General features: G+C 45.4%; 1 protein-coding gene across 1 annotated transcript in view; it reads left to right on the forward strand.

The window, feature by feature from the left end:
- Positions 1–20,515, forward strand: part of LOC124010381 (actin-binding LIM protein 3-like) — a 111,255-nt gene that overhangs the window by 26,075 nt on the left and 64,665 nt on the right. The window contains exon 2 of the mRNA XM_046322767.1: positions 6,595–6,729. Within this exon, the coding sequence (XP_046178723.1) occupies positions 6,595–6,729 (135 nt within the window). The remainder of the gene's footprint in view (positions 1–6,594; positions 6,730–20,515) is intronic.

Below are 20,515 nucleotides of genomic sequence, written 5' to 3' on the forward strand. Positions count from 1 at the left end.
TCAATGAATTGGTGAGGGCAGTCTACAGCAACCCTACAGGACTCAGAAGTCAAATGTCTACTGTTTGCTGATGATCTGGTGCTTCTGTCCCCATCCAAGGAGGGCCTACAGCAGCACCTAGATCTTCTGCACAGATTCTGTCAGACCTGGGCCCTGACAGTAAATCTCAGTAAGACACAAATAATGGTGTAACAAAAAAGGTCCAGTAGCCAAGACAATAAATACAAATTCAATCTACACACTGGTGACCTAGAGCACACAAATATTTACACCTACCTCGGCCTAAACATCAACACCACAGGTAACTTCCACGCGGCTGTGAACGATATAAGAGACAAGGCAAGAAGGTCCTTCTACGCCATCAAAAGGAACATGAACATCAACATCCCAATTAGGATCTGGCTAAAAAATACTTGAGTCAGTTCTAGAACCCTTTGCCCTCTAGGGTTTTAGAATACCTGACCACTGTGACTGACCCTAAATGAAGACAATCCTTGACTATGTACAGACTCAGTGAGCATAGCCTTGCTATTGAGAGAGGCCACCATAGGCAGACCTGGCTCTCAGGAGAAGACAGGATATGTGCACACTGCCCACAAAATGAGGTGGAAACTGAGCTGCACTTTTTAATCTTCTGCCAATTGTATGACCACGTTAGAGACACATATTTCCAACAGATCACACAGACCCACAAAGAATTTGAAAACAAATAAAACATTGATAAACTCCCATATCTGTTAGGTGAAATACTGCAGTGTGCATCACAGCAGAAAGATTTGTGGCCCGTTGCCATGAGAAAAGGGCAACCAGTGAAGAACAAACACCATTGGAAATAAAACCTAGATTTATCTGTTTATTTATTTTCCTTTTCATACTTCAAAACTACTTGAACATTGTCACAACACTGTACAAAACCAATAATATAACATTTGAAATGTTATATTATTTGACTACTTTTGTGTGTGTAATGTTTACTGTTTCCTGTTTATTTCCCTTTTGTTTATTGTCTTTCCCATTTGTTTTGGCAATGTAAACATACGGTATGTTTCCCATGCCAATAAAGACCTTTGAATTAAAATGAATTGAGAGAGAAGTAGAAAGTGGAAAGAGGGAGAGTGCGAGGGACATGTCACATCCAATCTCCCACAATCCCTTGTGACTGTGAGCTCTCAGCATGTGTTGAGGTCGGCGTAGAAATAGCAGCAGCCTGCCACGGCCCTTTGTCTTATATCACTTAGCAACTTATCCAGGAGCTGTCTTACCACTTGGTAGTAAAACTACTGAACCACTAAGCTGCCCCGTTCACTGATCCAGGACCAGTTTTTAAATAGCAGCAGCCTCCCACTGCCTTATGTATTTAACCACTTAGCTATCGCCTTGCCTGATTCACTTTGCCCAGGGCTGCCCAAACCTTTTCCTGGAGATCTACTGTCCTGTAGGTTTTTCAGTCCAACCCTAATTTAGCAAATTTGATTCAGCTAGTTAAGGTCTTGTTGAGCAGCTAAGTAGTAGCAGGTGTGTTAAATTAGGGTTGGACTGAAAACCCACAGGACGGTAGATATCCAAGAAGAGGGTTGGGCAGCCCTGACTTAGCCTATCCAGGACCTGTGTATGTGCCTCCAACAGTGTTGTTTACCTTACCACTACCACCTTCAGTGATCCAGGACCAATGGTTACAGCTAACGACAACAATGTTAATGAACTACTTAGATACAACTGATACAGAACCTTTGTTCTGTTTGTCTGGGATGACTTAACACTCAACAGAGGCAGACATTTAGATTTGAGTCATTTAGCAGACACTCTTATCCAGAGATACTACAGTAGTGAGTCATTTAGCAGACTCTCTACTCCAGAGAGACTTACAGTAGTGAGTCATTTAGCAGACTCTCTTATCCAGAGAGACTTACAGTAGTGAGTCATTTAGCAGACTCTTATCCAGAGAGACTTACAGTAGTGAGTCATTTAGCAGACTCTAATCCAGAGAGATTTACAGTAGTGAGTCATTTAGCAGACTCTATCATCCAGAGAGACCTACAGTAGTGAGTCATTTAGCAGACTCTCTTATCCAGAGAGACTTACAGTAGTGAGTCATTTAGCAGACTCTCTAATCCAGAGAGACTTACAGTAGTGAGTCATTTAGCAGACTCTCTTATCCAGAGAGACTTACAGTGGTGAGTCATTTAGCAGACTCTCTAATCCAGAGAGATTTACAGTAGTGAGTCATTTAGCAGACTCTCTTATCCAGAAAGACTTACAGTGGTGAGCCATTTAGCAGACTCTCTTATCCAGAAAGGCTTACAGTGGTGAGTCATTTAGCAGACTCACTTATCCAGAGAGACTTACAGTGGTGAGCCATTTAGCAGACTCTCTTATCCAGAGAGACCTACAGTAGTGAGTCATTTAGCAGACTCTCTTATCCAGAGAAACTTTTCTTACTCGTCCCCTCTGTGAATCAAACCCACCAACTGAGCCACACGAGAGAGAGAGAGAAAGTGTGTGTGTGAGAGAGAGAGAGCAAGAGAGAGAGAGAGAGAGAGAGAGAGAGAGAGAGAGAGAGAGAGAGAGAGAGAGAGAGTTTGGCCTTAGCTCTTTCAGCTGAAAGGCATTATGATGCCCCTAGACAAAGAGAGAGAGTTTGTCCTGCATGTGTGACATACAGTAACTATCAAAAGTGGAGTTATGTCACACATGTAGCCAACACAAATATATGGGAATGTATGCTCTACCCAAAATTACAACCAACTGATTGCAGCATTATCGTAAAAATGGAAGAGACAAGTGGAAAGGGGAAAAGTAAGAAACTTGTCTGTCGCCTCTGCATTAAAGACCAAAATTGGTTAAAGAAAATTGTGAGAAATGAAAAAATATACCAGTGTCATTTAAGGAACAAAAAAATGACAGCTGTGCCATATAGATGGCAAAATAGTTTGGAAGAGATTTTTGATGTACTGATTCCATGGCACATGATATGCAAAACGACGCCGGATTCAATACTTTTCTATTTATATTATCATACAGAATTCTTGCAACCAACAGCACGTTATATATATGGGGGTTTCTACCATCACAGCTCTGCAGATGTTGCTGTGAAGAGACAGAATCATTAGATCATTTGTTTTGGTACTGTCCATATGTAGCTTGCTTTTGGTAGCAGGTCCAGGAATGGCTGAAGAATTGTAACATTTACCTGGAGCTAACTCTGCAGACAGCAATACTGGGTGATCTGAAATGTCATAGTCAATCAATCAATAATATAATAATACTTTTAGCAAAAAAAAAAATTGTTTTTAATTAACAACCTGTAGAAACTATGAGAATAGAAAAGTTCAGGACTTTTGTGAAACATCACAGCACAATTGAAAAATATATGGCAAATAGGAAACTGGATGGTGTAAAGAAATAGATGGAAGGGGTTGAGTGGAGCTGAAGGCTGAAACTGGATGGTCTTCAGAGATAGATGGAAGGGGTTGAGGAGAGCTGAAGGCTGGAACTGGATGGTGTAAAGAAATAGATGGAAGGGGTGAAGGCTGGAACTGAGTGAGTGGAGCTGAAGGCTGAAACTGGAAACTGGATGGAAGGGGTTGAGGAGAGATAGATGGAAGGGAGATTGGAAGGGGTTGAGGAGAGCTGAAGGCTGGAACTGGATGGTCTTCAGAGATAGATGGAAGGGGTTGAGGAGAGCTGAAGGCTGGAACTGGATGGTCTTCAGAGATAGATGGAAGGGGTTGAGGAGAGCTGAAGGCTGGAACTGGATGGTCTTCAGAGATAGATGGAAGGGGTTGTGAAATGGAACTGGATGGTCTTCAGAGATAGATGGGAGGGGTTGAGAACTGATTGCTGAAACTGGATGGTCTTCAGAGATAGATCAAGGGGTTGAGGAGAGCACAGATGGTCTTCAAGATAGATGGAAGGGGTTGGGAGAGCTGAAATCTGGAACTGGATGGTCTTCAGAGATAGATGGGAGGGGTTGAGGGGAGCTGATTGCTGAAACTGGATGGTCTTCAGAGATAGATGGGAGGGGTTGAGGGGAGCTGGGCTGAAACTGGATGGTCTTCAGAGATAGATGGAAGGGGTTGAGTGGAGCTGAAGGCTGGGACTGGAGGATAACTCAGAGAAAATATACTGGTCTGTAAATGTGATAGGATCAGAACTTTTGAAACATCACAGCACTGAAAATATGGTCCTCAGAAATCTAAACTGTATGGTCCTCAGAGATAGGTGGGAGGGGTTGAGGGAAGCTGAAGGCTGGGACTGGGTAGTCTTCAGAAATAGATGGGAGGGGTTGAGGGGAGCAGAAGGCTGGGACTGGATAGTCTTCAGAGATAGATGGGAGGGGTTGAGGGAAGCTGAAGACTGGGACTGGATGGTCTTCAGAGATAGATGGGAGGGGTTGAGGGGAGCTGAAGGCTGGGACTGGATGGTCTTCAGAGATATATGGGAGGGGTTGAGGGGAGCTGAAGACTGGGACTGGATGGTCTTCAGAGATAGATGGGAAGGGTTGAGGGGAGCTGAAGACTGGGACTGGATGGTCTCCAGAGATAGATGGGAGGGGTTGAGGGGAGCTGAAGACTGGGACTGGATGGTCTTCAGAGATATATGGGAGGGGTTGAGGAGAGCTGAAGGCTGGGACTGATAACAGCAAGATAACTAATGTAAAATAGATTGTGTCTGTAAAATGTATGTAATACCTGCCGGGGCATCAGGTAAAAATGATATGGGGGATTAAAAATACAATTACATTGATGGAATCCCCAATCTATCTGCAATATTAAAGCTATTCGACCCCCTCAAATATTTTAAGATATAAAAATAATATAACAAATACCACAAGATAGTTTTGAGTGGAATTGTTCTGTAATGATGGGCTGTGTACTTTCCCTCGCTCTGCTGTTGATGTCCTCAGGAAGGAAGACAGGTGGAAGGCTTTATCCTCCTTCTCTTCTCTCCTCTCTTCTTCTCTTCTCTCCTCCTCTCTCTGCTGTTGATGTCCTCAGGAAGGAAGACAGGTGAACGGCATTATCCTCCTTCTCTTCTCTCCTCTCTTCTTCTCTTCTCTCCTCCTCTCTCTGCTGTTGATGTCCTCAGGAAGGAAGACAGTTGGAAGGCATTATCCTCCTTCTCTTCTCTCCTCTCTTCTTCTCTTCTCCTCCTCTCTCTGCTGTTGATGTCCTCAGGAAGGAAGACAGGTGAACGGCATTATCCTCCTTCTCCTCTCTTCTTCTCTTCTCTCATCCTCTCTCTGCTGTTGATGTCCTCAGGAACGAAGACAGGTGGAAGGCATTATCCTCCTTCTCTTCTCTCCTCTCTTCTCTTCTCTCCTCCTCTCTCTGCTGTTGATGTCCTCAGGAAGGAAGACAGGTGAACGGCATTATCCTCCTTCTCTTCTCTCCTCTCTTCTTCTCTTCTCTCCTCCTCTCTCTGCTGTTGATGTCCTCAGGAAGGAAGACAGGTGGAAGGCATTATCCTCCTTCTCTTCTCTCCTCTCTTCTTCTCTTCTCTCCTCCTCTCTCTGCTGTTGATGTCCTCAGGAAGGAAGACAGGTGGAAGGCATTATCCTTCTTCTCTCATCCTCTCTGTGCCCTGGCTAATGGCAAGCTCCCATGATACCTATTCTCCTCTCCTCTCCTCTCCTCTCCTCTCCTCTCCTCTCCTCTCCTCTCCTCTCCTCTCCTCTCCTCGCCTCGCCTCGCCTCGCCTCGCCTCGCCTCCTCTCTATGCCCTGGCTAGTGGCTAGCTCTCATGATTACCTCTCCTCTCCTCTCCTCTCCTCTCCTCTCCTCTCCTCTCCTCTCCTCTCCTCTCCTCTCCTCTCCTCTCCTCTCCTCTCCTCTCCTCTCCTCTCTCCTCTCCTCTCCTCTCCTCTCCTCTCCTCTCCTCTCCTCTCCTCTCCTCTCCTCTCCTCTCTAGAAGACCAAAGCCTAGAGGATTACTCTACCTGGCACACACTACTTCCCTCTTGTCACAGAGAATTGGGTTAATCTATGTCAATCCCACACTCAATTTCAGGTTGCTTATCACTGCAGACGGGCATGGCAGTGGCCTATAGACACACAAACGTATGCACGCATGCACTCACTGACACAGACACACACTCTGTCTAGTACCCACTTGTTCATTGGCATGTCTGTGGAAACCTGTGGAGTTTTGATTCCTCCCGTAACAAAATATAGTGGTCGACTTCCACCATTCCCCTTGCATCCTGTGTTGGCACAACAAACTAGCATTGGATTCCAATTCCCATTTGTGTTCTGTTCTGTCCCTGTTAGGGTGTGACTGGCAAGGAATACTGACATTGTTGAGGAAACAATTGACAATTATAGAATGTGGGAATGAGCAATATGTCAAATCCACTAACAAATATGCAACAGAGCATGACAGAAGGGTAGAGAGGCTATTGCCCACTATAGTATAGCACAGATGATACATATTGACTGTTTGGTATTGTTGGTTGCATCCCAGGTGGCACCCTGTTCCCTATGGGCCATGTTAAGTAGTAGTGAACTCTATAGGGAATATGGTGCCATCTGGGGGACAAACATCGATTGTTATGATTGGATGAGGTCAGCTGTCTCTACTCCTGTCTTTTTACAGCCTATCATCAGGCCTCTTTGGGCAGTGAGCGGAGCACTGGACCAATCCGGTGCCAGCGTTGTCTGGAGGCGTGTAAGGGAGAGGTGGTGCGCGTTCAGGACACTCACTTCCATGTCAAGTGTTTCACCTGCACAGGTAAGGACATGCTGGGCTATGCTGGGCTGAGCTATGCTGGGCTATGCTGGGCTGGGCTATGCTGGGCTATGCTGGGCTGAGCTATGCTGGGCTATGCTGGGCTGGGCTATGCTGGGACATGCTGGGCTGGGCTATACTGGGATATGCTGGGCTGAGCTATGCTGGGCTATGCTGGGCTGAGCTATGCTGGGCTATGCTGGGCTGAGCTATGCTGGGCTATGCTGGGCTGAGCTATGCTGGGCTGGGCTATGCTGGGCTGGGCTATGCTGGGCTATGCTGGGCTGAGCTATGCTGGGCTATGCTGGGCTGAGCTATGCTGGGCTATGCTGGGCTGAACTATGCTGGGCTATGCTGGGCTGGGCTATGCTGGGCTGAGCTATGCTGGGCTGGGCTATACTGGGCTGGGCTATGCTGGGACATGCTGGGCTATGCTGGGCTGGGCTATGCTGGGACATGCTGGGCTGGGCTATGCTGGGCTGGGCTATGCTGGGACATGCTGGGCTGGGCTATGCTGGGCTGGGCTATGCTGGGCTGGGCTATGCTGGGCTGGGCTATTCTGGGACATGCTATGCTGGGACTCTTACAGGCTGGGACTCGGACTGTGACGTCAATTCCCTGCGGACACACTCACTCACTCACTCACTCACTCACTCACTCACTCACTCACTCATTCACTCACTCACTCACTCACTCACTCACTCACTCACTCACTCACTCACTCACTCACTCACTCACTCCAAGCCATGCTAGTAATGATCCAGTCTAGGGATTTGGAAGGATCAGAAGGACCATGAAAGAGGGTGTGGGCTCCTGCTAAGGGGTGCAGGAGGGCGTGGGCTCCTGCTAAGGGGTGCAGGAGGGCGTGGGCTCCTGCTAAGGGGTGTGTAGGAGGGTGTGGGCTCCTGCTAAGGGGTGCAGGAGGGTGTGGGCTCCTGCTAAGGGGTGCAGGAGGGCGTGGGCACCTGCTAAGGGGTGTGTAGGAGTGTGTGGGCTCCTCCTAAGGGGTGTGTAGGAGGGTGTGGGCTCCTGCTAAGGGGTGCAGGAGTGCGTGGGTTCCTGCTAAGGGGTGTGTAGGAGGGTGTGGGCTCCTGCTAAGGGGTGTGTAGGAGGGTGTGTGCTCCTGCTAAGGGGTGCAGGAGGGCGTGGGCTCCTGCTAAGGGGTGTGTAGGAGGGTGTGGGCTCCTGCTAAGGGGTGTGTAGGAGGGCGTGGGCTCCTGCTAAGGGGTGTGTAGGAGGACGTGGGCTCCTGCTAAGGGGTGTGTAGAAGGGCTTTGGCTCCTGCTAAGGGGTGTGTAGGAGGGCATGGGCTCCTGCTAAGGGGTGTGTAGGAGGGCGTGGCCTCCTGCTAAGGTTTGTAGGAGGGCGTGGGCTCCTGCTAAGGTTTGTAGGAGGGCGTGGGCTCCTGCTAAGGGGTGTGTAGGGGGGTGTGGCCTCTGCTAAGGGGTATGTAGGAGGGCGTGGGCTCCTGCTAAGGGGTGTGTAGGAGGGCGTGGGCTCCTGCTAAGGGGTGTGTAGGAGGACGTGGGCTCCTGCTAAGGGGTGTGTAGAAGGGCTTTGGCTCCTGCTAAGGGGTGTGTAGGAGGGCATGGGCTCCTGCTAAGGGGTGTGTAGGAGGGCGTGGCCTCCTGCTAAGGTTTGTAGGAGGGCGTGGGCTCCTGCTAAGGTTTGTAGGAGGGCGTGGGCTCCTGCTAAGGGGTGTGTAGGGGGGTGTGGCCTCTGCTAAGGGGTATGTAGGAGGGCGTGGGCTCCTGCTAAGGGGTGTGTAGGAGGGCGTGGCCTCCTGCTAAGGTTTGTAGGAGGGCGTGGGCTCCTGCTAAGGGGTATGTAGGAGGGCATGGCCTCTTGGTAAGGTGTGTAGGAGGGCGTGGGCTCCTGCTACGGTGTGTAGGACGGCGTGGGCTCCTGCTAAGGGGTGTGTAGGGGGGTGTGGCCTCTGCTAAGGGGTATGTAGGAGGGCGTGGGCTCCTGCTAAGGGGTGTGTAGGAGGGCGTGGCCTCCTGCTAAGGTTTGTAGGAGGGCGTGGGCTCCTGCTAAGGGGTATGTAGGAGGGCATGGCCTCTTGGTAAGGTGTGTAGGAGGGCGTGGGCTCCTGCTACGGTGTGTAGGACGGCGTGGGCTCCTGCTAAGGTGTGTAGGAGGGCATGGGCTCCTGCTAAGGGGTGTGTAGGGGGGCGTGGCCTCTGCTAAGGGGTATGTAGAAGGGCATGGGCTCCTGCTAAGGGGTGTGTAGGACGGCATGGGCTCCTGCTAAGGGGTGTGTAGGAGGGCGTCGGCTTCTTCTAAGGGGTGTGTAGGAGGGTGTGGGCTCCTGCTAAGGGGTGTGTAGGAGGGCTTGGGCTCCTGCTAAGGGGTGTGTACGAGGATGTGGGCTCCTGCTAAGTGGTGTGTAGGAGGGCTTGGGCTCCTGCTAAGGGGTGTGTACGAGGGCTTGGGCTTCTTCTAAGGGGTGTGTAGGAGGGCTTGGGCTTCTTCTAAGGGGTGTGTAGGAGGGCTTGGGCTTCTTCTAAGGGGTGTGTAGGAGGGCTTGGGCTTCTTCTAAGGGGTGTGTAGGAGGGCTTGGGCTTCTTCTAAGGGGTGTGTAGGAGGGCTTGGGCTTCTTCTAAGGGGTGTGTAGGAGGGCTTGGGCTTCTTCTAAGGGGTGTGTAGGAGGGCTTGGGCTTCTTCTAAGGGGTGTGTAGGAGGGCGGGGGTGTGTATGAGGGCTTGGGCTTCTTCTAAGGGGTGTGTAGGAGTTGGGCTTGGGCTTCTTCTAAGGGGTGTGTAGGAGGGCTTGGGCTTCTTCTAAGGGGTGTGTAGGAGGGCGTTGGCTTCTTCTAAGGGGTGTGTATGAGGGCTTGGGCTTCTTCTAAGGGGTGTGTAGGAGTGCTTGGGCTTCTTCTAAGGGGTGTGTAGGAGGGCGTCGGCTTCTTCTAAGGGGTGTGTAGGAGGGAGTTATTATACACACAAGCATTTCTCTGTAGAATCTCTACCTACAGTGTGATACATTGTGTAATGGCAACAACAGTATGTACAACTGCTGTAGATATGGTCCATAGACTTGTGGCTGTGTAGTCATGTTCTTACACCCTCTATCAGAAAGCAGTTGAAATGCCTGTTCCAGTACAGCACATAGTTCACTGCCACCATAGAAAGGTTTTGTATAAGTAACTTAGTCAAGGATTGTTTCATGTTTTATGATATCCCCCTCTACTTTCACTTGTGTGTTTTCAGTTGAGGGGTTGCTGTGGTAACCATGTCAAGGGGCTCCCTCCGGTCTGATTCGTGGTTATTCTCAGCATCACTAGGGAGCCTCAACCAATGGGAAACCCCCATTACAGACCCCAGAGACCAGACAGAGGGTTCAGACAGAGAAAGATAGTGAAAGAAGGAGAGAGAGAGAGAGGGAGGGATGGAGACAAAGATATATATAAATAGAGAGAGAGTGACCCTTTGTGTGGCAGGTAGCTTAGTGGTTAGAGCATTGGGCCAGTAAACGAAAGGTTGCTAGATTAAATCCCAAGGTAAAAAGGTACAAATCTGTCATTCTGCCCCTGAACAAGGTAGTTAACCCACAGTTCCTGGGCTGTCATTGAAAATAATAATTCTTAACTGACTTGCCCTGTTAAATAAATGTCAAATATATTTTTGAAATGTTGTCATCATACTTTTCTCTCTCAATCTCTCTGCCCCTCCCCTCTCACACTACCCATAGCCTGAACTGTCCTCTCTACTCGTTTCATCTCAAAATGGAACACACGGGATAATCCCAAAAGCAAACTCAAGCACAACTCAAATAGTTTGACATTGATATGTTTGACCTAGGTTCTGACCTAGACCAAAGCAGAGGCGTGATGCCAGTACAGTAGAACAGTATTGTGTGACCATGCCCTCCCTCGCTGTGGTTCCAGTAGCATCGATGGCCACAGCTTTCTAAAGACCTGCTATTGTTTCACTGTCCCCCCTATCCTTTCCTCCCTACCCTTCCCTCTCAACTACATGTTCCATTCTCTATTCACCCCCCCCTCTTTTCACTTCGGTTTGTTCTTCATTCCTGTTGTTTGTCTTTGACTAATGATGATCTGGGTGTGTGATGGGGAATGAAACACACACATGATGAAAGATAGAAAGATGGAGGGAAAGAGGGAGAGACATAGAAAGAGGTTGGTAATGGCTCAGGCAACAGTTATCAAAACAAGCATTTATATATCTCTCGCTGATAGTTATCTAAGCATGAAATCAATTTCCCATCATGGGACAGTTTGACATTGGTGTGTTTAGCATGTGATAAGGAGGCTGAACGAAGAAGTGTGTGTGTATGTGTGTGTGTGTGTCTGTGTGTGTCCACACGTGTGCATGCGCATGTGTGTGCGTGCATAAGTGCATGTGTGTGTTTGTGATAGGAATGATAAAATGCCAAGGTGGACGATATGTGGTTATATTTGTCATAATATGATATTAGTTTATCTTGATCTTTCTAACTTTGTCTGTTTGTCTTGTCTCTGTCTGGCTGTAAGGAAACATATAGGTAAAATGGAGGAAACATACAGGAAACATATAGGAAAAATGGAGGAAACATACAGGAAAGATACAGGAAACATATAGGAAAGATACAGGAAACATATTGGAAAGATACAGGAAACATATTGGAAACATATAGGAAACATGTAGGAAACATATAGGAAACATGTAGGAAACATATAGGAAACATATAGGAAAAATGGAGGCAACATACAGGAAAGATACAGGAAACATATAGGAAACATATAGGAAAGATACAGGAAACTTATAGGAAACATGTAGGAAACATATTGGAAACATGTAGGAAACATATAGGAAAGATACAGGAAACATATTGGAAAGATACAGGAAAGATACAGGAAACATATAGGAAAGATACAGGAAACATATAGGAAACATATAGGAAAGATACAGGAAACATATAGGAAAGATACAGGAAACATATAGGAAACATATAGGAAAGATACAGGAAACATATAGGAAACATATAGGAAACATACAGGAAAGATACAGGAAACATATAGGAAAGATACAGGAAACATATAGGAAACATATAGGAAATATACAGGAAACATATAGGAAAGATACAGGAAACATATAGGAAAGATACAGGAAACATATAGGAAACATATAGGAAACATACAGGAAAGATACAGGAAACATATAGGAAACATATAGGAAACATATAGGAAACATGTAGGAAACATATAGGAAAGATACAGGAAACATATTGGAAAGATACAGGAAACATATAGGAAAGATACAGGAAACATGTAGGAAACATATAGGAAACATGGAAAGATAGGAAACATATAGGAAACATGAAACATATTGGAAACATATAGGAAAGATACAGGAAACATATAGGAAAGATACAGGAAAGATAGGAAACATATAGGAAACATATAGGAAAGATACAGGAAACATATAGGAAAGATACAGGAAACATATAGGAAACATATAGGAACGATACAGGAAACATATAGGAAACATATAGGAAACATACAGGAAAGATACAGGAAACATATAGGAAAGATACAGGAAACATATAGGAAACATATAGGAAAGATACAGGAAACATATAGGAAACATATAGGAAAGATACAGGAACATATTGGAAAGATACAGGAAAGATACAGGAAACATATAGGAAATATATAGGAAACATATAGAGGAGATACAGGAAACAGGAAACATATAGGAAACATGTAGGAAACATACAGGAAAGATATAGGTAACATATAGGAAACATATAGGAAAGATACAGGAAACATATAGGAAACATATAGGAAACATACAGGAAAGATACAGGTAACATATAGGAAACATATAGGAAAGATACAGGAAACATATAGGAAAGATACAGGAAAGATACAGGAAACATATAGGAAAGAAACAGGAAACATATAGGAAACATGTAGGAAACATACAGGAAAGATACAGGGAACATATAGGAAACATATAGGAAAGATACAGGAAACATATAGGAAAGATACAGGAAACATATAGGAAACATGTAGGAAACATATTGGAAAGATACAGGAAACATATAGGAAACATGTAGGAAACATATTGGAAAGATACAGGAAACATATAGGAAACATATAGGAAACATACAGGAAAGATACAGGTAACATATAGGAAACATATAGGAAAGATACAGGAAACATATAGGAAAGATACAGGAAACATATAGGAACATATTGGAAAGATACAGGAAAGATACAGGAAACATATAAGAAAGATACAGGAAACATATAGGAAACATATAGGAAACATACAGGAAAGATAAAGGAAACATATAGGAAACATATAGGAAACATACAGGAAAGATACAGGTAACATATAGGAAACATATAGGAAAGATACAGGAAACATATAGGAAAGATACAGGAAACATATAGGAACATATTGGAAAGATACAGGAAAGATACAGGAAACATATAGGAAAGATACAGGAAACATATAGGAAACATATAGGAAACATGTAGGAAATATATAGGAAACATACAGGAAAGATACAGGAAACATATAGGAAAGATACAGGAAACATATAGGAAACATGTAGGAAACATACAGGAAAGATACAGGGAACATATAGGAAACATATAGGAAAGATACAGGAAACATATAGGAAAGATACAGGAAACATATAGGAAACATGTAGGAAACATATTGGAAAGATACAGGAAACATATAGGAAACATGTAGGAAACATATTGGAAAGATACAGGAAACATATAGGAAACATATAGGAAACATACAGGAAAGATATAGGAAAGATACAGGAAACATATAGGAAAGATACAGGAAACATATAGGAAAGATACAGGAAACATATAGGAAAGATACAGGAAACATATAGGAAACATGTAGGAAATATATAGGAAACATACAGGAAAGATACAGGAAACATATAGGAAAGATACAGGAAACATATTGGAAAGATACAGGAAACATATAGGAAACATGGAGGAAACAAATAGGGAAAAACATATAGGAAAAATATAGGAAACATATAGGTAAAATGGAGGCAACATATAGGGAACATATAGGAAACATATAGGAAACATATAGGAAATATACAGTATAGGAAACATGTAGAAAACATATAGGAAACAACTAGGCAGAACTCTTTATATTCAACTCATTTCACCTTGGGAAACAGAAGGTGTCATTCCCTGAGAAGCTCTCCCTTTATTTCCTTCCTTCTATCACAGTCTGTTATTATCACAATGTGCTTCTCTTTCTTTAGCTGTGTTCGAATACCCATACTAACATACTGTATAATACATGCTTAATGAGTATATACTACTTACTATATACTATTAGTTCATTTTTGTATACTGTAAACAGAACAGTATCCTTTCAGTTGACAGTACTAGCTCTTCGCCGGTCTACCAGAAGTTGATGCTAGGTAGCATAACAAATTACTAGTTAGACATTTTACGACTTCGGGTGTGTTCTTAAATTCAATCTGGAGTGCCAGAGTGCGCTTGTAAATTCAGAGCGTTGTCAGATTGTCCATTTGAGAATTCAGAGCGTTTCACTCTCAGAACGCACACTGGATGGTCGGGTGGACGAGTAGGGTTGATTTGAGCGTTCTGACCTTACAAAGGAAGTCAAGCACCCAAGCTAACGTTGGCTAGCTTGCTAGCTACTTCCAGACACAAATGAGAGTGGCCATTCTGACCATTTCACTCGCCCTAGCAGAGCTGGTTAGGCAGTTTTCAGTGTTATCCAGAGCGTTGGTGACTTAACTGTGTCAACAATTTAATTGCGCTTTTTTGCAATCGTTAACTGACACCAGCCATATTCAACTGACACCGGCCATATTCAACTGACACCGGCCATATTCAACTGACACCGGACATATTCAACTGACACCGGCCATATTCAACTGACACCGGCCATATTCAACTGACACCAGACATATTCAACTGACACCGGCCATATTCAACTGACACCGGACATATTCAACTGACACCGGCCATATTCAACTGACACCGGCCATATTCAACTGACACTGACACCGCCATTCCGGCCATATTCAACTGACACCGGCCATATTCAACTGACACCGGCCATATTCAACTGACACCGCCATATTCAACTGACACCGGACATATTCAACTGACACCATATTCAACTGACATATTCAACTGACACCGGCCATATTCAACTGACACCGGCCATATTCAACTGACACCGGCCATATTCAACTGACACCGGCCATATTCAACTGACACCGGACATATTCAACTGACACCGGCCATATTCAACTGACACCGGCCATATTCAACTGACACCGGCCATATTCGTGTTGAACACTAGTCAATTCATTATTCTGTGCTCAGACTAGAGTGCTCTGAAATCGGAGTAGATAGCCAGAACAAATTTATGAAAGCACCCGAATGTCCATTGAAAACTCACAACGACTATTCCATTTAGCTAAGCTAAGAATGACGGGAATGATCAAGTCAATAAACGTTGGGTAGTTAGATAGCCTATAGTTAATATACTCGCAAGTTTGATGTATAACTACCAATGTTAGGTAGCTAGATAACATACCGGTACATACTGCTGTAATGATATGCTATGTGGGGCAGCGTAGCTAACAGATTGTCAGCCAACATAATGTTTAAGGTAACTTATTTGAAAGTAAATAATTTATTACATTGCTCAACATTTTGTTCACATTTGTCATAATTAGTTAAAGCAATGAATTTGTAGCCGCTATTGTTGGACTTTGGCTGCATATTTTCCCAAATGTTCTTCAGATCTGGAAACGATGTGAAGCTACGCCCATTTCCCGAATAATTGCATTATGGGCCCTAAAGTACGGAAATAGTGTCCTCTGCATGTATACTTCATATTTTGGGGAATTTAGTACAAAAATCCGGAAACATTTGGCATACTAACTATATCCATACTATGACCAATAAGCCTACTATATACTCAATTCACGTCACAAATAGTATGATTAGTGTGGGTAGTATGAGTATTCTAACACAGCTTCTGTCTGTCTGTCTGTCTGTCTGTCTGTCTGTCTGTCTGTCTGTCTGTCTGTCTGTCTGTCTGTCTGTCTGTCTGTCTGTCTGTCTGTCTGTCTGTCTGTCTGTCTGTCTGTCTGTCTGTCTGTCTGTCTGTCTGTCTGTCTCTCTCTCTCTCTCTCTCTCTCTCTCTCTCTCTCTCTCTCTCTCTCTCTCTCTCTCTCTCTCAGCAGTGATTTCAGTAGCATTGTGATGGATGGAGACGGCGAGAGAGAGGTTATTATAACGCCATTCTGTTGACTGTAGCAGCAGGCTCAGCTTTACCTAGCAACGACTTATAGATGACCTGGAGCCAGTGGGTTTGGCGACGAATATGTAGCGAGGAGTAGCCAACAAGAGCATACAGGTTGCAGTGGTGTGTAGTATATGGGGCTTTAGTGACAAAACGGATTGCACTCTGATAGACTGCATCCAGTTTGCTGAGTAGAGTGTTGGAGGCTATTTTGTAAATAACATTGCCGAAGTCAAGGATCGGTAGGATAGTCAGTTTTACGAGGGTATGTTTGGCAGTATGAGTGAAGGAGGCTTTGTTGCGAAATAGGAAGCGAATTCTAGATTTAACTTTGGATTGGAGATTCTTAATGTGAGTCTGGAAGGAGAGTTTACAGTCTAGGTATTTATAGTTGACACCCAGGTGTGGTCCTGTGTAGCTCAGTTGGTAGAGCATGGCGCTTGTAGTAGTGGGTCCCCGGGACCACCCATATTGTATGCACACATGACTGTAAGTCGCTTTGGATAAAAGCGTCTGCTAAATGGCATATATTATATATTATATATTATTATAGGTATTTATAGTTGTCCACATATTCTAAGTCAGAACCGTCCAGAGTAGTGATGCTAGTCAGGCAGGCGGGTGGAGGCAGAGCGATCGGTTGACTTAGCCTTATGGACGCGCTGCCTATGAGCCTATGTCAGTCACCTATTCCCCATAGAAGAAAAGTTGACCTATTCTATTGGTCAGCTTGTCGAGAACAAAATATCCCAAACAATATTCATACAACCAGTAGGCTACATAAAAAAATATGAATCTGATGCAACAGTTCAGAACGTTTAGCATAACATGTTGTTAAACTATTATTTCTTAACGTTATTAGCGCAGCAATGCACACAGTTCGTGCGTTTGGCGACCGGACAATGAAAGGAAGTTGATAACCAATAGAACATAAGGAAATAGGCTATTGGTTTCAATGGGACATGTGTCTTTATAAAATAATTGCTTCCACGGATATGGTCCGATGTTGCCATGGCTACTTTGAAGCAAGGCAAAATATTCCTCATAATATGTAGTAAAACGAACAGGTTTCAAACAATTAAATAGCTATATGTTTTCAAAATGCTTACTGTCTCCAGCTCATTGCGAAGTGGTGTGTGACACGCTGATGAAGCCTGCCTTCCATTACCTATGCATTTGAATGGCGAATTGGAGGTGCGCTTCAATTACCAGTTGAGAAATAAAAATAGTAGCTTTTTTTAATTGTGGCCCCAAAAACTATTTTTAACACACAATTGCATTTAGAATTGTTGCGCAATGACTGCCCTTGTAAAACTGTCTGACACATTTCCGGCTCAAAGGCTCTGTACCTTTATGTTGTGCGCATGTGATAAATAAGATACATAATGAATATACCCTCGTGCCAATTTATTTCCACTAAATTATGCAAATGATCACCCGTAGACCGATAAGCTTGACCAGTCAAAGGTTTTTACATCAACTGTATTTCCATCCATAAATAGGCTAAAAGCATTACTTACTGTTTTATCTTATTTTTATGGAAGCCCTAGCACACATACGCACACACAAGTACACACACACACACACACACACACACTTTGGATGATATGTGTTATTGTATTACTGGTAATGGTAGCAGACTGTGTATCATGGCCTAATGACACCCTAACCACATTTTCCTCTCGTTGCTAAAGTGGCACTCTCCCATTCCAGCACAGCTACCAGGCATTGCAGTGGTCTAAATGCATGTTCCATATGGACAGCTCCTTAGGGAGACTCACACACACACACACACACACACACACACACACACACACACACACACACACACACACACACACACACACACACACACACACACACACACACACACACACACACACACACACACACACACACACACACACACACACACACACACACACACACTCAGTCACCCACTCACACTCGAACACACACACACAAGGAAGCGTCAGGTTCCATAACCTTACAAATATTCTGTCAGCAGTTTTCTGAGTCAAAACAGATTTCTACAATGTCCAGTGTATCAGGACTACTGTAAGACGTTGCCTGTATCAATTTGTCTCTAGTAAAACTTCCCTTTGAGAAAGGAACAGGTTTAAAGCACCAAGGAACGATCGTGGAAGCTTTTCTTACAGGTGGGTTCTGTAGAACGCCAGACCAAATCAAACCTGTCCAGACCAGATCAAACCTGTCCAGACCAGATCAACCTGTCCAGATCAGATCAACCTGTCCAGACCAGATCAAACCTTACCAGACCAGATCAAACCTGTCCAGACCAGATCAAGCCTTACCAGACCAGATCAACCTGTCCAGATCAGATCAACCTGTCCAGACCAGATCAAACCTTACCAGACCAGATCAACCTGTCCAGATCAGATCAACCTGTCCAGACCAGATCAAACCTTACCAGACCAGATCAACCTGTCCAGATCAGATCAACCTGTCCAGACCAGATCAAACCTTACCAGACCAGATCAATCCTGACCAGATCAGATCAAACCTGTCCAGACCAGATCAAACCTGTCCAGACCAGATCAAACCTGTCCAGATCAGATCAAACCTGTCCAGATCAGATCAAACCTGTCCAGACCAGTTTGTGACTCGTGTTCTATCTATTTCTTGGCACACCATGACAATCTACCTCCATAGAGGTAGATTGGAAGAGGGAGTAGGAGAGATGGAGAGAGATGGAGAGAGGGGGTAAGAGAGATGAAAGAAGGAAGAGAGAAGGACAGAGAGTGTTATGGAAAGAGAAGGGGGTAGGGAGAGCGCGACGGGGAGAAACAGAGAGAGAAACAGAGAAAATAGTTAGAGAGAGAGATATGGGTTAGAGGGGATCGGAGCTTCCCGTAGCTATAGCAACCACTGCCACGCTGGTCCAATCACCAAGCCAACGTGTGGTTGCTAGGGAGACATTGTGAGATTACAGGGAGATGAGTTTAGGCAGCAGCGGTTTTCCCTCCCGAGCTCCAGGTTTTAGGATAGAAGACAAGGGCAGTGTCTCAAATAGTACCCAATTTGCCCGCTTTGAGGACAATATAGTGCCACTGACACGGCCTGCAACGAAAACATGCGGACTCTCCTTCACTGCAGCCGAAGGTGAGTAAGACATTTAAATGTGTTAACCCTCGCAAGGCTGCAGGCCCAGACGGCATCCCCAGCCGCGCCCTCAGAGCATGCGCAGACCAGCTGGCCGGTGTGTTTACGGACATATTCAATCAATCCCTATACCAGTCTGCTGTTCCCACATGCTTCAAGAGGGCCACCATTGTTCCTGTTCCCAAGAAAGCTAAGGTAACTGAGCTAAACGACTACCGCCCCGTAGCACTCACTTCCGTCATCATGAAGTGCTTTGAGAGACTAGTCAAGGACCATATCACCTCCACCCTACCTGACACCCTAGACCCACTCCAATTTGCTTACCGCCCAAATAGGTCCACAGATGATGCAATCTCAACCACACTGCACACTGCCCAAACCCATCTGGACAAGAGGAATACCTATGTGAGAATGCTGTTCATCGACTACAGCTCGGTATTTAACACCATAGTGCCCTCCAAGCTCGTCATCAAGCTCGAGACCCTGGGTCTCGACCCCGCCCTGTGCAACTGGATACTGGACTTCTTGACGGGCCGCCCCCAGGTGGTGAGGGTAGGCAACAACATCTCCACCCCGCTGATCCTCAACACTGAGGCCCCACAAGGGTGCGTTCTGAGCCCTCTCCTGTACTCCCTGTTCACCCACGACTGCATGGCCACGCACGCCTCCAACTCAATCATCAATTTTGCGGACGACACAACTGTGGTAGGCTTGATTACCAACAACGACGAGACGGCCTACAGGGAGTAGGTGAGGGACCTCGGAGTGTGGTGTCAGGAAAATAACCTCACACTCAACGTCAACAAAACTAAGGAGATGATTGTGGACTTCAGGAAATCCACATCGATGGAACAGTAGTGGAGAGGGTAGCAAGTTTTAAGTTCCTCGGCATACACATCACAGACAAACTGAATTGGTCCACTCACACAGACAGCATCGTGAAGAAGGCGCAGCAGCGCCTCTTCAACCTTGAGAGGCTGAAGAAATTCGGCTTGTCACCAAAAACACTCACAAACTTCTACAGATGCACAATCGAGAGCATCCTGGCGGGCTGTATCACCGCCTGGTACGGCAACTGCTCCGCCCACAACCGTAAGGCTCTCCAGAGGGTAGTGAGGTCTGCACAACGCATCACCGGGGGAAAACTACCTGCCCTCCAGGACACCTACACCACCCGATGTTACAGGAAGGCCATAAAGATCATCAAGGACATCAACCACCCGAGCCACTGCCTGTTCACCCCGCTATCATCCGGGACCGAGAGCTGGGACCGAGAGACTGTAAAACAGCTTCTATCTCAAGGCCATCAGACTGTTAAACAGCCACCACTAACATTGAGTGGCTGCTGCCAACACACTGACACTGACACTAACTCAACTCCA

Source organism: Oncorhynchus gorbuscha, linkage group LG23, assembly GCF_021184085.1.
Source record: "Oncorhynchus gorbuscha isolate QuinsamMale2020 ecotype Even-year linkage group LG23, OgorEven_v1.0, whole genome shotgun sequence".
Lineage (NCBI taxonomy): Eukaryota > Metazoa > Chordata > Actinopteri > Salmoniformes > Salmonidae > Oncorhynchus > Oncorhynchus gorbuscha.